Source organism: Bidens hawaiensis, unplaced genomic scaffold, assembly GCF_021521415.1.
Source record: "Bidens hawaiensis isolate Kalapana, Puna unplaced genomic scaffold, B.hawaiensis_p1.1 tig00039155_1, whole genome shotgun sequence".
Classification (NCBI taxonomy): Eukaryota; Viridiplantae; Streptophyta; class Magnoliopsida; order Asterales; family Asteraceae; genus Bidens; species Bidens hawaiensis.
Genome location: NW_027505599.1, coordinates 99,945 through 119,376, shown reverse-complemented (window position 1 = coordinate 119,376; position 19,432 = coordinate 99,945). Strand labels below are relative to the sequence as shown.

The window sequence follows — 19,432 nt, the reverse complement described above, 5'->3', positions numbered from 1 at the left end:
TGTTTATGCAAACTATATTTTAAGGCTTATCGTCAAAAACCGACAACACCGGTGGCAACCGGTATTGTTAAGTTTTGGAAACCCGAGGTATGATGTTTCCAACCCAAAGTTATTATGTTACTCATATGAATAAGTTATATAGTTTTTATGGCCATACGGTAACCTGCAACCGAACCTAAGGCTCGAACTTTCTAAATATAGAAACCTTACTAAAACCAGATCAAGTAAATCAAGGTAACTAACACATTCAGAAGTTAAACTAAATACTTGAACACACATCATAAACACTATATAACGTATAAGTGTAAATTTTCCATAAAAGGAAACTTCATCCACCGGGAACTTAACACTTAGGCCAACGCTTAGAATTAAATACCCATTTCACCATTGAACCTTTGTTATGGTTGAAACTAGTTGAATTAAGTATTTATAATTCATTATTTACCTTAGGAACCACCACTTTCGGGAAGTCGGTCGTTGAATTACTTGGAGCATTTGGTGAGTCTCGCGTGCAGTCCCTTTTTACTTAAATTTTTGGGAACTAGTACATACTCCTAAACTTTTTATATGGTATGGAATTCTTGTGATGTTTTACAGCTAAAGTTTTGTCCCAACTTTTACACAATCATTATTCCGACGACTTATATGGGTAGTACTATTTGGGAGACCCCCACGCACCGGGACCCTATATTGGGTAAACCACACTGAGATATGCGGATTGTTGCGACATATGGCCTCCTTGTTTGATTATTTATTTAAGCAGGGCGATAGTCCAGGACGCTATAACTTCAACTATGAGTTGGGGACACTTGTGTTAGTTGTGGGTTTGATTGTGGACTTGATATGTGATATACCATGATTTGTCAACTTTATTATCATGTGTCTTAAACTCGCGAGCTCACCAACATTATGCTGATGTATTTTAGTATGTACTTTTCAGGTAACTTAGCCATTGGGGAGAGGAATCAGGTTATGCCCTAGTCGACTTAGTGAACCGTAGAAGCCTTGCTCTCAAGAATAAAGTAATGTAGTCATGGAAGACTACTTGATAAATAAATATGTAATCGTTAGATGACATCCCAAACTAATTAATGGTGTTATGCACCTAAGAGAATTTAAGGGTTATGGTTGACCCGTTTGCTTTAGTTATACGTATACCTTTGAATTTGCAAACTCTTAGCATGTTATGAATTTCCTTTAAATTTATTTATTTTCCGCTGCTCATAGTTGATACCAGTTGGCCACGACTAGCTCCCATGGGCCGGGTGTGACAGTAAAATAAATAGAAGTTAAAAAAAATTAGTATTTTTAATAATACTAATTAATTTTTAATAGTTGATTATATTATTTTATAAATAATACTAATTATTAGTCTTTTCAAAAAAAATAAAATATAAGTAAACAGATTAATACAATATATAAAAAGAAAATGTATATTAGGAGTTGCTAAATCAAAGGTCAAATCTGGCCGGTATTGTTCACACTTGCCATTTGAAATATCAAGTGCCGTCTGGATATCCGCCATTTCAAAGGCGGATCACACCAAAAATGTATCATATCCTCCATTTCAAATGGCGAAACATCAGCTATTTGTCCAACCCACTCAACAAAAACTGACAACCCCTATATTTAATCAAGGATCCATCATTTCAAATGATAGTCCCTAAAAACTACTATCACTTTTTCTCTCTCATAAAAACCATTTCCACTACATCAAATTTCCTAATTTGAAAAAAAATTCCTCATATTACGACCATATTTCATCTAAAACTTAGAAACAACTCACAATATATAAGTTCTAGGTTAATAAGTAATGTCCCGAATTTTCTCTTCTTTTCTGGATGATAATTTGCACATTCAGTTTGCTGATTTTGTAAGTCTAACCTATTTAAGAGCATTCGCATCCAGTCCCTTATTTTTAAATATAAAACTACACTAAAAATTACTATATTTTCTCTCCCATTTTCAATTAAATAATACTTTCATATATTTTCTCTCTCTTTCACTCACTACCACTTTCAACAAAAATTAAAAAAATTACAGGTGCTACAGAAACTTTTCAAATATAAAAAAAAACCACTTCATTTTCTCTATCTTCCGCTCACATCACCCTAAACCACTCTTTAAGTTATAAAACTCCTCTCACAAAATTTGATGGGTTAAATGAGAATGATCTAAGAGTTTCAATGACAAAAATATGGCACCCCTTAATTAGTGGACCCATGTTTTAATTTTAGGTTCACACCCAACACGTTTATACTAATTTTAAACATAAATAACACGTGCGTGTTGCACATGTTGCGGCACGTTTAACATCAAATCGCTAGCACAAAAAAAATGTTGGTAAAACCTTTGCATAATCCCACTTATTATGTCACGGTGAGGGCGTTGAACTATTGAAAAATTGAGGTCAAATATGTGTACAACTTTAACTACTTGTACATAGCAGATGCTTAGATAATTTGTGCATTAACAAAAGCGAAATTTACATCAATATATATATTAGAATAAGCACGTTAGAACGATATATTTAGAATTTTGTTAATATATCGTATTCTAAAGTTAATAAAAGAAAAAGAAAAACTTATGAATGGAACACTTGTCAACTTATAATTGGCCCAATAATAGTAAAAAGAAAAATAACATTTGAGAAATTGTTGGATATACATAATAAAATTTATTAAAATGGAAGGGATCATAATGTTTTATTACGATAAAAAATCTCAAGTGTAAATCTACTCTTAGGGGATTATGTTCAAGGTTGATTTCTCGACCTCCGTGAGACCATACCCCATAATGTGCGGGAACCGGATGGAATCCTTAAACCCTTGCTCCCTGTCGGGTTCGAACCCGGGATTAAAGCCCTGATTTGTCTATTCACCCATATTTCCTTTAAACTGACCCAAATAAGAATTGAAAATACGTCTCCATTAAGAAAGAGCAAGCCTCTTACCACTAAACCAACTTTTTGGATGGAAGGTATCTTAATGTTAACTTTGAGAGGAGCTTTTAGGTTATTATAATAATAATAATAATAATAATAATAATAATAATAAAAACATGTACGGAATGTTCATACATGAAGTTCAAATTTTAACCTTTAAAAAGTAAATCATCCTAACATGGTATTCCTAGTAGCTTCAGTATCTTTATTTTCATAATAATTACGTCAAAAATCGTTATATTTCTCTCTTTTTTATTAAGTAATACGTTCTTATACCTTTTCCATTATATTTTTTCAACTTCTTCCATAATTACTTTTAACAAATATTAAAAAATTATAGAGTTTGAATAGTGTTTCACTAAATTTACTCATGAACAGTTACATTTTTCTTCTCCTCCATCCATAACTATTTACAACCTCACTAAAAAAAAATAGATTACACACTCACATAGAGAACATATTGTGAATACTCTATACTAGCAATTAATTTAGGGATAACATATTATTATTTTAATTTTGTAAATAAAATAAAATGAAGCTAAACGTTGTTTTTATTTATATGAAACCAAGAGAATGCTTTTCTAAAGGCAATCCCGAGTTACAGTAGTAACTTCGATATGTGATGTTAGTTCACTTTGTAGAGGTTTTTGTCCTTTAGCGAAAGGTCCCGGGTTCTAAGCCAGACAATGGATATATATACATGAGAGATTTGGGTGTATTTCGGGATTTTGATAATGACTGCATGTTTTACATCAATTACTTTTCAGCGTCTTATATCCGTTTTAAAAATCTGGAGTTAATTGACGGATTTTTGCAGCCCTTTGGGGTCTTTAGGTGGGGGTAGGGTACTTCACCTTGGGGTGCATTGGTTTTGTTTGTTTTATGAATTTTTCGGACCTCAGAGCGGGTTCTCAGTACTAGATATACATCCATCTCAAGTTTTATCTTTTGCAAAGAAAAGAACCATTTTGCAACATTGATATTTTGGTTCTCAAGGAAATTGTCTTAAGAGCTTTTCTTTGGTCGGGTCGTATGTACATTGGTGGAGGGCTTTAAAGTGGAGAATATGAGTGGAAGCCGGGGTCAAGAATGCAAGTATCTATCAAAATTTGCAACTATCTTTATCTAGTTTTTATTGAGGTGGCCAACTAGCCATCCCGTTTTCATTATTAAGCATCTTCAAATTTGATTGGTGGTCTCATCAATGTGGTAGGCTTATCTATTGATGTTGGTGCCGTTTATGGGTTGCTAAAAGGATTTATTATATAGAAAAAAAAACGTGGATTATTTATGTAGCTAAAATAAATTTTTTTAAGGAAAAATGGTTTTAAATAATTCAAATTATGGCCTATTGGTAAATATCCATCCCAACTTTACACTTGTCTGCTAACAGTACCAACTACTTGTGCATTTGTTTTTAACGGGCCGCGACTAACGAATGTTAACTTCGTAGTCTTTTTCTGATGTGGCCATCCCAGCTGTCAAATATCAGATTACGTGGAACGTCTACGTGGCGGATGACTGTGTATAAGGTATATGTTATCATCACAATCTTCAACATAATACTCCTTACAACCCACAACCACCACAACACCACCAGTCCACCACCCCTGCAACCATCGCCGGAACCCCTACCACCACCATGCCCATCCACAACAACCACCACTGGAACCCACCACCTGCAACTGGCCATCTTCTCTGACCCCCCCCCCCCAACTTGCCGGATTTCTGCCCTAATCTTGCCAGAGTTCACAAAACCCAGATCCGCTCTAAACACACCACCACCACCATATTAGGACAGAACTCTCTCTCTCTCTCTCTCTCTCCCCTGCAATTTACCCACCACCACCACCTGCCGCCACCAAACCATAGCACCACCACCACCTTCTCGTCAATCAGTCAATTATAAAATCAAAAAATCCCATATTCAATTCCTTACCAAAAAGCCCTAATTTATATCAAACCTACCTCTCCAGATTTGCTCGGCAAAACCTTAGCCCCGACGCTTGGTACACTCCTCCAAATCTGCTCGGCTCACAATTAATCGCATGTGGAAGCGATGGTGGTGGTTGATGGGTGGTGGTATGAAGGAAGACGATGGTGGTTGGGTTGTGGGAAAGAAATGGGTGGGGGAGTTATTATTATTATTATTATGACTGGTCTGCTAATACAGAGTCAGCCACCACGTCGCGTTCCACGTAATCAAGTTTTTGCCAACTGGGATGGCCACGTCAGACAAAGACTAACGGAGTTAACATCCATTAGTCGCGGCTTGTTAAAAGCAAATGTCCCTTAGTTGGGACCGCCATCAGACAAGTGTAAAGTTGGGATGGATATTTACCAATAGGCCATAGTTGGGATTATTTAAAACCAATTTTCCTTTTTTTAATGTCAATGACTTTGTTATCTTTCAACAACGACTATGTTTCAATAGGTTGCAATACCCGCGTGCCCATCTTTCACGAGGTATTCACAAGAGCGACGACAGTGTACTCGCATATATGGAAGTACCCAGAAGGGGTAGCTACGACGTGCCCCAACTGCCTTAAAAGTGACGGGCTACATGAATAGTATCGACCAGGTGACCATCACCTTCTGAGTTCTCTCTCTCTCTCCATCAATTTCTCCCCCGCCCCCTCTCTCTCACACACACACAAATCACTAAACTATGATTTAAAAACCAAAACAAGGCATGTTGCTAACACCAACCCCAACCCACCCACCCACCCCACACACACCAAACGCAATTCTATGTCTTCTTGTGTTTTTATGTTTTATGTTTTTTTTAATCTATTTATTTTTCTCATTAATTTGTAAAACTCATTAAACGTGTAATAATGTATTTTTCTCGAACACCTTAAAATTCTCCGGCGTTTGTTTTATTTAGTGACTCATTAAATGTGTTTCTCTCCACTAATTTTTATAGATGAGACTAAACAATCTAGAATAGCAAGTTGCTAAACCAACATTACACCTTCGTGATTCATTAAATGACTACTGAAATTTGATTCCATAATTTATCAAGATTTATAAAGCTTTATGACTTAATTATAATAAGTATATGGACGGAAAAACTTTTCTGAAACCATTTATTAAAATTGAAAAAATTTTAGAACATTTCTATAGATTATGAAATTCATTACAATGGCACACACTATATATTTTTATAAGTCTTAACAAAAAATTTACAGTTTTGTGTTTAGTCTAAACGGATTCGAGTCAGTTTAGCGCGCGTCGAACATGCGAAATGTTTAGGTACACATGCAGACTCGGGTCACGCTAGCAAGTTTGCAGGCTGAACCGTTTACTATTTAATTTTCTAAATGCGCAATGTATCAAATTATCAATGCTTGTTTTCTTTTTGTTACCAAATATAGAAGTTAAAAGATGAATTTAAATCGAGTTTTATAATTTAACATAACTTTTAAGACACATTTCAATTTTACTATTGCAATATTATAAGTTTAGACTATTAAAACCGTATGTAGACATGTAATAAAAAGCTGTGGAATAAATGGGTCGTATTCTGGTTTATTTATGGCACGTTTTTTGGTTTGTGTTGTCTTCATGTTGTTATCAACTTTTAGGTTTGTAGGGTTGGGCCCTTATCATTCATGTTGATTTTTTTCTATAATGGGCCTATCCGTGGATTAGTTCAAACAGTTGACAAAACCATTATAAGGCCCCCATTGACTTCTGCTTTCCTCCACTTATCTATTTCTCATGAATACCATGTCCATGACTAGAGGGGTACAAATTGGATTTTTTTAAATATCCGGGTTCGGGTATGACCGGGTATTGACAATACCCAGGTCGGGTTCGGGTCCGGATATTTTCTCTAAAAACCATACCTTATGTATCGGGTTCGGGTCGGGTATAGTGTGGGGTATTCTAAAACCGGGTATTTGAATACCCTAGTTTTTTCGGGCTTTTTCCTGGGTATGTATTGGATTTTAAGGACTTGCGCTTTATAGGGGTATTTTTGAATATTTTCAGGTATTTTTTGGGTAATTTCAGATATAGATCGAGTATTTGCAAAAACCGGTTCCAGGTATGGAAACGGTTCCGGTTTTCGGGTATTACTCGGTACAAATTGGGCCCGATACGAGTTCGGGTACGGGTTTCGGTATTGAAATGAATACTCTATCCGTACCCTATGGATATAGTAGGGTACGAGTTTAGATATTAAAAGCCCGGGTATTAAAAAACTGGTTCCGAGTTTGAGGTTTTTTTTTCACCTCCACTCATGACAATCTACATATTGTCATAATCCATAAAATCTTATTTTCTTTTTTTTTAGAAATATAAGAAAAATCATATTTATGTTTACATTGAAAAAAAATAACTAAAAAAAGACACTTTGAATACAAAATTTTTGTAACTCAAACTAGGGATGAGATCGGGATCGTACCCGCACCTATACCGTACTTGTACCTAAAATCAGTAAATCTTGGTACCCATACCCGTACCCGAATTATAAGGTACGTGTACGGGTACGGGTACGGGTACGGGTACATGTACTTTGGGTACGGTACTCGTTTTGGTACCATTTTGTTCTTTTTAAAAAAAAACTCCACTAAACTAGGTATCGGTAACGGTACGATACCGACAATCAATTATCTATAATACCAGAACCGTAATACCGCAACCAAAACATAATACCAAAACTAAAAATGAAACAAATCAGCCATAATATAAAATTCATTTCCTTTTCTTTTTTTTAGTTTATTACTTCTCAATTTCTATATAAAAACAAGAGAGAAAGTTAATACATGTTATTTAACTATATACATGATTACACATACATGAAATAAAAATATACGAATACACAATATATGAATATACACATATAAATTGAGAATAAACTTATTCAACTAATATATATTATGTTTTGAAAATCTTGCTTGAAAGTTAAGTCATAAGTGTTGAAAATATAATAAAAACCCTACATATTCTAAACGGGTACCAGTACCCGTAATACCCGTACTTGTACTCGCAACCGTACCCGAAAGTACCTGTACCTATAATCAGTAAATTTGCGTACCCATACCCAATAGACACGTATAGGTACACGTACGGGTACTCAACAGGTACGGGTACAACCGTACATGTATTTAGGAAAAAAAGCTCATCCCTAACCCAAACTCACACGTGCGCGCACACAAGTTTCAAGCCTCATTTTTTCTGCTTTAATTCCTTTTCTCTATACATTTATAACACGCATTAACGTTCGCTTTCAAACATTTGGTTGTTTTATTCCGTCATTTATTAAATAATTTTTGAAATTTGGCTCCATAATCTATCTGGATATATAAGTTTTAAACTGTTTTTCAAAATCACTTTTATGACTTCGAACAAACTTTCTGAAAACTATTTATTAAAATTGACACTACTTATCTTTTTAATCAGAAAATTGACACTACTTTAAATCCGTTTATAAAGATTGTGAGAATACTATTAGCAATATAAATAAAAAAATGTCAACATACTTTTATTATATTTAAAAATTAAGCTATCTTCCATCTATTTTCTTTTCATTTTTTTTACCACAGGTTTAGTTTTTCTTGGGTTTTCTTTATTTCTTTATATATATTTTTGAGCTGTTTATAATTAATTAAATACATTTTTTATATAACGTTGCGACATGTTTATTTATATATATATATATATATTGTTGTAAATTTATTTATAAACTATTGAAACAACCTGAAGCCAGAGTGTCTCAACGGTTGGGTTTACATATGCATTATAGTTCTTCAACACAAATAATTTTTAACATGCAACGGAAAACAAAACATCATCCGTACTCGTAGGTACCTCATTCTTACATAAGAAAAGCAAGTTTGTCTTAACATCTCATAACAAGAAAACATAAACATGGTCAGAATGCAATGGTGGATTCATAATCTTTTTCCAAAGGGTCTCATGTTTTTGGTGTTCAGATTGTTCACAACCAAATATTAGGATTTTAAGGTCGGTCATTGTTCAGGTCGCGTCAGGAAGAACATAATAATAAATTGGTTAACTTAAGAGTATTAACGACCATCTAAAGTTGGAAAAAAACATGTTTAGGTGAGAAACAGTGAGAAAAAATATGAGAGTACGTTAAAACTACAAGCCAAGATCTAGCTGCTAACACGATACATCAGTACGTTAACACGAGACGAATACGATAAGGAACGAATACATTACTAATAAGTTAATGGTGAATACATTATTGTGGATAAGTTATAGAGAGAATCTGGCATGGTAACGACACTTAATAAATTAAGCTCGGGTCTCCCTTCTCTTTTGAATAGGATCAATCTATTTGTATACAGTCCCATTCGTTAACATCTCTAACGAATTGGGTGATCCCATTAACGAATGGCGGCTTCCCATTTGCTAAACATCCTTAGCGAATGGGTAATACATTAACGAATAAGCCTCCATTCGTTAACGTATGAGCTCGTACTTTAACGAATGACCTAGTAATCTAACGAATGGACCCCATACGCTATACAATCCATAGAGAATGAGCCATTTTACATAATAGCTTAGTGACTAAACTACCCCTAGCCTCTTCGATCAGCTACTGTCAACAAATCATGCACTTACACACTCCCTCTTTTCCGTAGCTGTCGAATGCTTTTACTTTGAACACTTTAAACTGCAAATCATCAGTCAAAATTCCCCCTTGACCGATGATTATCGGGCTTGTGCAGATAGAAAAATCTTTAGTCTCTTTATGAAAACCAATAACTCGAAACTTCTCGTATCAGATCTCCGCCTCAAAGCAAGCAACTCCATGTGATCATCTCGATCATCTACTGGCATATGATATAGTTCAATCTTTCAACAACCAGCTGCAAGTCATTAGCTATCCATCAGCACCGGTAAAGCAAAACATATCCTTACATTTGACCTCGTCACACGTCTTCATGAACAACCCAATCATTCAACATCTTTCACTTCGGTTTTCCCTCTCTTGATAACGCTTAAACCAAATTAACTCTTTGAAGCTCATTTACATCCCATTCACTTAGATGTACTAATGTTTTGGGCATATGATGCAGAGTTCCAACCTTTATTAATCAACCCCGAATGATCATATTCTTCAATCCAATGACAAGACTCGTATTGCATTCTTCAACAAAATCAACTCGTTCAAGAATTGCCCCCCTCAACAGAAGTAATCCGCCGAATACTCGTAGCCAACATTGTCAGGATCAAAGTCTCTTAGAAAGAAGTAAACAGACAGACACTCGTATCCCACATAGTCAGGCTTCAATCTCGAAAAAATCAATCAACAATCAAAGAACAATTGCAGTCTTGACCTCAATCAAACGTATCAATCATGAATTACCATCCGAATTGCACTATTTTTTCAAGAAATCCTTGCAAACATAGGAAGATACAAGCCAAATAAACTCATATGAAATTCTTATCTCCCCCTCTTCTTAACAAATTCGGCAAGGTCTTGAACAAATCATCAAAACTATCCAATAAACTACTCTTTAAATTAAATGTGGTCTCCCCCTCGGCTAGTAGATACGAGTGAAAAGTCGGCCGGAAAATATGTTGTCAAAATTTGCAAGAAGGTTTCCCAGTACATTAGGAATATTCCAGAAAAATCTCGTCTAAGAAAAATTTTCTAATATATATATATATATATATATTTACATTAACAATAACGAATGACCTCCAATGAACGAACTTTCATTCGTTATCCACTTACTTTAACTGATCACATTCGTTAAATAATCTCTCATTTGTTACAACTGAACGAATGAGTCACATTCGTTATAAATAACCCTCAACATTCGTTAGAACAGTTACACGAATGAAGTCTCATACGTTAATCAATCCACATTCGTTATACCCATTGGCGAATGTCCTTCATACGTTAAGAATGGTCCTCATTCGCTACACATATTCACATACGTTAACAACCCTCATTCGTTAAACCCATTAACGAGTGAGCTTATATATTAACCAGTTCACATTCGTTACACATTGAATGAATGGAAACCACATGCGTTATAAATTAACACCCTCATTCGTTAAAATAGTCACATTCGCTTGATCCAATAACGAATGAGCAAACATTCGTTTGATCTGATAATAAATGAGTCCACATTCGTTAGACCCAATAACTTAAACACGTTCGTTAATCTCATTAACGAATGACCTCATTCGTTAAAATTCATGACGAATGGGAACAGTAATTTAACGAATGGGTTGTTAAATCTGTTATTGTTCACTGGAAAAGCGTGAATTGCTGAAAAATCTAGTTAGATCGCCGAGAAATTCAGTTATCTCACCGGAATTTGCATCTCGAGCTTCATCCATGGCAGATTCATCAAATCATCATAATAAATCACCAAATTCAACATGAATGTTCGGATTGCCATCACGATCATGAATATATCATTAATTTAAATTAAGATCCACTGAATCATCATCAATTTGATCAAACAATAGATGAACATTCTTCAATTCACCATATTTCATCATCAAAATACATTACGAAGATGCGAATTCAACTGATGAACACGAATCAGCCTTCAATTCCATCATTCAACCATAAATTAACACCAAATCTGATCTCACAGTAAGTTTGCTTGAAGAACACGAACAAACAAGAAGATTCTGATAAGATTTAATCAATGAATTGACGTATCAAGAGAAACCATCTGCTCTGATACCACTTGTTAATACGTTAATCCTACGAGCCAAGATCTAGCCGCTAACTCGATACATCAATACGTTAGCACGAGACGAATATGTTTAGGAACGAATACATTACAGATAAGTTAATGGTGAATACATTATGGTGGATAAGTTATGGAGAGAATCCGGCATGGTAACGACACTTGATAAATTAAGCTCGGATATCCCTTCTCGTTTGAATAGGATCATCCTATTTATAGGCACAACCCCATTTTGATTGATAGACCCCATTCGCTATACAATTCATAGCCTAGTAATCTAACGAATGGACCCCATTCGCTACACAATCTATAGCGAATGGGCCATTTTAGATAATAGCCTAATGACTAAGCTACCTCTAGCCTCTTCGATCAGCTACGAACAACACATCATGCTTTTACAAAATATAAATTAAATGAAAATAAAATACAAATTAAACCACTCTTACTGTCCATATAACTTTCTCTAAAAGTATTGATGTGTGAAAAAATTTGCTATAAAAACATCTTAAAACTTCTCAAAAATAATTTTAAAATTTGGCTCAACAAAACAAGCGGCCAATCCAGTGTCCATCTGTTCACCTATTCGTGTTACTTATTTAAAGAAATATGTTTAGAGAACCCTAGTGTTTTCATTTAAACTAAAAAGTAAAAAATAACAAATAACTAAAAAACGAGTGCAATAAGGCTAGAATAGAAACATATGACCTCTTTGTTGGTAAGCAAGGAGATTTACCACTATACTAACCTTACTCTTAACACAATCGGGTCCAACTAATTACCCTTAAGGGTCTTTAGAAAATTTAATATATCATATCTACTAAATTTTAAAAAGATTGGGATCCGTGGACCCCGACCCACTCTATGTGGGCTCGCCCCTGTCAAGATGACAATCATAGCCGGTAGCTCTGTCTCAGTGCCAACCTTGGCCTCAAACATCATCATCTTCTAACCTCATGTGCATATTAAAATGTAGTTTCATTAATTGAGTTCCAACGTTTAAACTTTCATACATACATAACAATCATTAAATAAATTAATAGCATGTACGTACTATATAGAGCGCAAAACATTTTCATCTTACCATACTTTACGTTATAAGTCAAAAGACTTACTTGCCTAAATATACCCATATTACATATCACATGTCCATACGAATGACCGTCATCATTAAACATTACACAATTGCACAATTGCCAACAATGCCACAAAGGCATTGACCCTCATCATCATAGTTACATTCACCACGAAAGGGAAGTTAATACCCTGCATACAACCACATAGGTCAAAATAGATCTAAACCATGCATTAACTTATCACAACATACTTATCACAATATACTTAAAAACATAAGTATGTTTAGGTAAGCGTACAACCCATAAACCTTCCCATACCAGCATGCATACCAACCCAAAACAAGTAAAAAAAGTGGTCTAGAAATCACTTGGTTTGTGACCTATATTTACATGGAGTCTTTTTAACCAAATCACGTGAACGAATGACAAGGTTCATATCACACCCTAATCGATGACGGAATTACGTCGGGGCGTGACGTGTTCAAAGCACACTTGACACTAATAAATGAGACAATAATCAGTTATATGAATTCAAATTTTTGTAACAAATACACAACTGTTTTGAAATAAAAATACAAATAAACAAACGATTCTTTTTATTTAAATAGCCTGAAGGTCTACTAGTGTCTTCAATCTCGATCAAACATAAAATGTTAACAAATATAGTATGCATAAAAATAATGTCAACTAAAAATGTTGGTGAGTAATCATTAGTTTCGAAATATGTGTATAGAGATAAAGGTGTAAAATTCACATGTCATAAGTGCACACTCCAAACGTATATAATATTGCGTACAAATAATTGAGGGCCCATTTTCTTTGGTGTAAAACGAAATAACTAGGGTAAATTGACATTTGACATTTGATAATTGACGTTCCCAACAACACCACATATGCACAACGAACACATAAATGTGTAGCATATCATAAAGCATGAATATGACACATAAGGACATGAGATTGAATTGTATTGAAAATTGTAACAAATTTTAATATAAAACTTAAATTTGGTAATAGGTATACATACTACACCCAAAAGTATAAAGTAACAAAAATGCATACGAAACTACGAATACTCACATGAATGATAGGGCGGTAACATGAATTCGTTTAAGCGAGTTGATTGGTAATGCGGAGAATCTTGACGGATTACCCTAGAATAAGAAAATATGCTAGAATAAACGATTTGACGAAACACAAGAGGAAAACTATACAACACCTTGGAATTTTAGGGATTTATAAAGGATTTGTGATCGCTGAGGTTTTTATATAAACTTTAATACATAAGTTTTATGTAAAAGGTGTAATTAAATTAAAATATATTTTTGCCACTTAGAGAAAAAATAAAATTTGTTTTTAACATAAAATGTCAAATTTTTTTATTTTAAAAGGTATCTTCGGGTCGAAAACGGGTTAAACATACTTTGTGAAATGAATTTTAAAGAAAAACAAAATTAACTCACTAAAAACTAGGTGACATGTGAGTTAAAGGTTTGTGTACTAGCCAACTAGCCCGGTGTCTCACCTAGTTATAATATGAAACAAAAAATATATGTAGAGAATGCGAAGTTAAGCCCAAATCCAATATAAACCTTAACATAATCATCCCCAATATTGAAGGTCATTTGCACTCTGTCAATTAAAGTTGACATAGGGCTTCTATTAATCGGTTCTCATAACAATAAAAACCCAAAAACAATTGGATAATATGCACCCAAATTGACTGATTCTAGGAATCTAGGGTTCGGCTTCTGTTTGGATCACCAATTGAGTATACGAGCGAATCTTTGTGCAAATTAATTAAGGGGTTTTCTTCGTGATGGATTAGAGAGTTGTGAGACTAATCAATTTATGGGATTATGATGTATTTCTAGTGTTTCAAGGTCCTATGAGTCCCCGTTATGAGTTAATGGTAAATTGGCCAATTCGTTCAAGTTTACTGTCAATAGTCACACGTTTTCCAAAATACACGAAGCACGTCGGTGAATGAGCTAACCAATTCGTCAATTCCCCGATTAATCAACGGATTGAGTGGTTGATTTTTGGTCAAAATTGTGAAAAGGGGGTAGGGGTTTGGAATGACATTTAAAATGGAAATTTTTTTGGTAAACATGCTACACCCCAAATGACGTAAATATAAAAAACAAGTTATGAAAAACTCACACGAAAGTAAGCGCTTGGGGTGTAAAGTGGTTTAAGCGAGTGAACTGGACAAGTTCGGTTCGACCCCTAGATTATGTAAATAACTAGGTTCAATAAGTGGATCTTCTAAAATGTAAAGAGAAGAAAAGAAATCAAGAATTTTGTTCATGATTTAAGTTTTGGTGATAAAAGATAAAATTTGATGAAAAATATATGTTGCCCTAAAATTCATAATTTTGATCGTTTAGGTTCTAAATCATCATGTTTTGGATTTTAAACAATGATTTCGTCAAAGTAGTTATCAGTCAATATTAATGTGTTATGATTGTACTGAAATAACAAACTGATCTTTATAGACGAAAATAAAGTGTTTAAGCTAGTGGTTTGGTTTTGTTGGACACGAACCCGGTGTTGAGTCGAGTTTTGTTTCCAGCAAGTCCGAAATGTCGTAAGTATATTAATAATAATAAAAAGTAAGATTTTAGTTATGTTTATGAAAAGTCAAAACCCAAACATAAATCGAATTAATGAACCGAAGATGAGATTGAAAGACCATCACCTTTGTCAATTGAAATTGACAACAAGGTTATGATCAAGATAAAATAGTGTACGGTAAATGACAAACAAGTACCTAAGAATGTAAGAGAAAGAGAGTTGAGGGCGGTTTGACTTTTAAAAATCAAAGATAGCTTGAGCATCAAGATAGAGAGCAGGATTGCAACTAAGAGTAAACTTGAGTGTGACAAAGAGTATGCAGAGGTTGAGGCTTGTTTACATAGGCAAAACTCATTAATAACAATGCTTGACCAGATTAATTGGTCAAGCAAGTCTAAAAGCTAGTTATAAGTAAGAATTTATGAAATTAAAGAGTTGTGACCAAATTGGTGATCAAGAATAGCGTTTTAATTTTAGAGAAGAGTCTAGATACATGGAATAACGATTCAAGCAAGTTAAGAGGCGAGAAAATGGGCTAGCAAGATACCAGCCGTGACTCCATGAGACTAGCTTGATTTGCGATGTAGTGACCTGCGTCGCGTGTTGCGAAGGTCTTAGGTCACACACTTCATGACATGCAACCCAAATGGGTCTTGATAAATCCCTAGCTCGGTTACATGTCTAGCAATTCTAACTAGGGCTGTCACTTTTACCCGAAACCCAACCCGAGAAAATCCGTACCCGAATCCGAACTAATCTGAACCAAAAAACCCGAACCCTAACCGAAGTAATTCGGGTTGATTTATAAGTTTCGGGTCAACCCGAAAATCCCGAATAAAATTTAGTTTTGAAATTAAATATATTTTTAGGTATAATAAGCATAGTCTTAGCCACTAAATATATCAGTTGCTGACCCTAATCGATTGTTGTCATTTCAACTATTATGGATCGATTGTTTATTGTTAATTTATGTTTTTCGCTTATTACTAATAGCAACCGTAATCGAACAACCAAATCACGTCCGATTGAAAAAGATTATGGTTCGAGTTAGTTACTTAGGTTTTTTCTTCTTTTGAATTGTTTTATCAAGTTATGTTGGTTTATTATTTAATTATTTGCATTACGAGCAAAAATAATATGTTGTTTCAATTTTAACATTGAAGTTTTTAATTTTATTTTGTTTTATAGGATACTCGAAACACGATTAACCCAGCCCGAAAAAACCCGAACCTGAAAAACCCATGAGAGTTTGGGTTGGGTTTCGGGTTAAAATTTTAAACTTTGAAACCCGAAGAACCCGACCGGAAAACCCCGAAACTTGAAAAACGAACCCGAAGAACACCCCTAATTCTAACTTGCCCAGCCTCAGACACCGTTATGCTACCTTCTTCACTAGCCATTCTAAAATATATAACGGTTATTATTAAATGTTAAAACAACTAAAGCATCTTATAAATCATGCTTTCTTACAACCATTATTTTCTTAAAGATTCATGTCGTGATTCATTGATGCAACAAGATAGTACCTATCATAGTATGACATCCTATAAGTGATGCCTATCAAGAAAGTATCTTTATCTTCACCCTTTTTTCGTGGCGTGTTCATATCTTCCTCATCTTCTCATCCCTAACTATTATTTTCATATCTTGTAATCACTAACTTTATAATCTTCACATTATTTGTCATATAATTTTTATGTTGTTTAATATTCACATTCTTATATTGTGAGGGCATCCATCTTGTCATCAATCCACACATACGTATGCTTCATATAGCGACAATCGTATTATAACACCAACGATTTCATTTTATTATAACAAGCTTTCATGCGTATATGGTGTTCGGACATTCATCTCACACCCTTAGTTTGCATGTTCATTTAGTGTAGACATCATGAAGAGAACAATCTCATCATGTAATTATTATCTTGTATGAACATGTCTTTGTTTACGGTCTATGAGATTTTATTTCTTTCACCCTAATTCCTTTTTTTCATCATATAATGTCTATTCATATTATTCAAATATGCTCTTTATCTTGTTAGGTCCACTTTATGTGGACGTGACTTACACGTCCCATGGTAGGGTGCCAAACCGATCAATTTATAGATTACAACCAGGTCATATGAGAGGTACAGAAAGAAACTCGAGTCGTATAAGAAGCACTCTAATAGATATCGCATATATATTTAGAATATAGATTTGATTTTAAAATAGATTAGTCAATCTCATTTATTGTATGGATTGTAATTATCATCATATCCAAAGATAGGAGATTGCCTTGTACCTATTTAATATCTCGATGGTTAATGAGAAAAGGGACTTGGCAATTATACTATTATACATGGTATCATCCTAATTGAAGATCCTAAACTTTCTCCCCTCATCTTCGGCTTCCACCTTTCCCCACCAACAATGGCCGATTCTAAGATTCACCCCGCCGTCATCGTCTCTAACATCAAAACCTTTATCCCCATTATTCTGGACAATGAATCCTCGGACTACAACACATGGTCTAAACTTTTCCAGATCCACTGCACCACCTTTCTTGTTTCCGATCACGTCTCTCCTCGTTCCACAGATAAACAAAAACAATCCACATCGACTTCCCCTGCTGACTCGTGGGAACGATTGGATGCCATAGTTCTTCAATGGATCTATGGCACCATCTCCACCAACCTTCTCAAAACCGTCATCAAAACAAAAACAACAGCATATGACGCCTGGAAAGCCATTGAATCTCTATTCCAAGATAACAAGGCAACCTGTGCCCTTTTTCTTAAACAAAAGTTTGCCAACACTCGGTTGGAAAACTTCCCCTCTATGGCTGCATACTGTCAAGAGATCAAGGTTATATCCGATCAACTCAACAATGTCGACGCACCTCTTGAAGAACAAGATCTTGTCCTCCAAACCCTTGGTGGTTTAATAGAACAATACGAGACTATTGCCACTGTTCTCCAAAACACCAAACCTCTCCCTTCTTTCTTTGAGGTTCGCTCGCAACTTTGCATGAACGAAACCTCAAAGGCAAACAAATCCTTACAAGCAGCCTCTCAAACCGCTACCGCTCTACACGTGCATAGCCGAAACACATCAGCCTCCAACCCTTATATCCCCACTACTGATACGTGGCCCGATTATGGTCGTGGCCGGGGCCGTTCACGAAGTCGAGGTCGCGGGCGTTCCAACTCTCAAACCACCAGAGGCCGAGGCTCTCCATACACGACCCAATCTCAGCACCCTTACATTATCTTCCCAAATAATTGGGCCAATACTCAGTGGGCCAACCTACTCAATCAGACCCAAGTTTTCAGCCCACAACTAAACCAAAACCCTCCATGCCCATACCCTTCAGTTCCCAAGCCCAATAACGGTCAAGGAATCCTTGGCCCAAGGCCGGACCAGGCCCACGTGGCGACATATAACCCAACTCCAACTGACATCGCCCAAGCCTTCTACACTCTCTCAATGAACCAACAAGTTGACCCGGTTGGATATATGGATACGGGCGCCTCTGGTCACATGCAACAAGGTACTCCCTCTTCGTCTATTTTTAATACTTGCACTAATAAACAGATTATAGTTGGCAATGGTATGACCATTCCTGTGCTCGGACAAGGCAACCAAACCTTACCACCACCCTACCCACCATTTAAATTAAATAATGTCCTATATGCCCCTAACCTCATTAAAAACCTCATTTATGTACGTCGTCTCACAACCAACAACTTACTTTCTATAGAATTTGACCCGTTTGGTTTTCTTGTGAAGGATCTCAAGACCAAGGAACCTATCCTACGATGCAATAGCTCGGGAGATCTCTACCCGCTCACCACCAACTTCATCAAGTCTTCCACCACACCCACTGCTCTCACCGCTATTACTCAAGAACGTTGGCATCAACGCCTTGGGCACCCGGGCAACAATCTATTGCAATCTTTAAAGTCTAGTTCCTTTATTAAATTTTGTAAACCAAATAAAACGCTTTGCGAACCTTGTGTTTTTGGAAAAAGCATCAAACTTCCTTTTTATGATTCTATTAATGTCACTCATTTACCATTTGATATTATTCATAGTGACTTGTGGACCTCTCCGATTTTAAGCACCGGTGGGCATCGGTATTATATATTATTTCTTGATAA

General features: G+C 35.3%; 1 protein-coding gene across 1 annotated transcript; it reads left to right on the top strand.

Moving 5' to 3' along the window:
* Window positions 1-17,702: 17,702 nt before the first annotated feature.
* LOC143614203 (uncharacterized) lies at window positions 17,703-18,946 on the top strand. The gene is made up of 2 exons (XM_077087705.1): window positions 17,703-18,822; window positions 18,867-18,946. The coding sequence occupies exons 1-2, from the start codon at window positions 17,703-17,705 to the stop codon at window positions 18,944-18,946; spliced, it is 1,200 nt and encodes a 399-aa protein (XP_076943820.1).
* The last annotated feature ends 486 nt before the right edge of the window (window positions 18,947-19,432 follow it).

What these genes read in the sequence shown, in the direction of transcription:
- LOC143614203 (XM_077087705.1), top strand. Translation starts at nt 17,703, where the DNA reads ATGGCCGATTCTAAGATTCACCCCGCCGTCATCGTCTCTAACATCAAA. An exon ending in CTCTGGTCACATGCAACAAG is followed by an intron (nt 18,823 to 18,866) that starts GTACTCCCTCTT and finishes ACTAATAAACAG; the next exon opens with ATTATAGTTGGCAATGGTAT.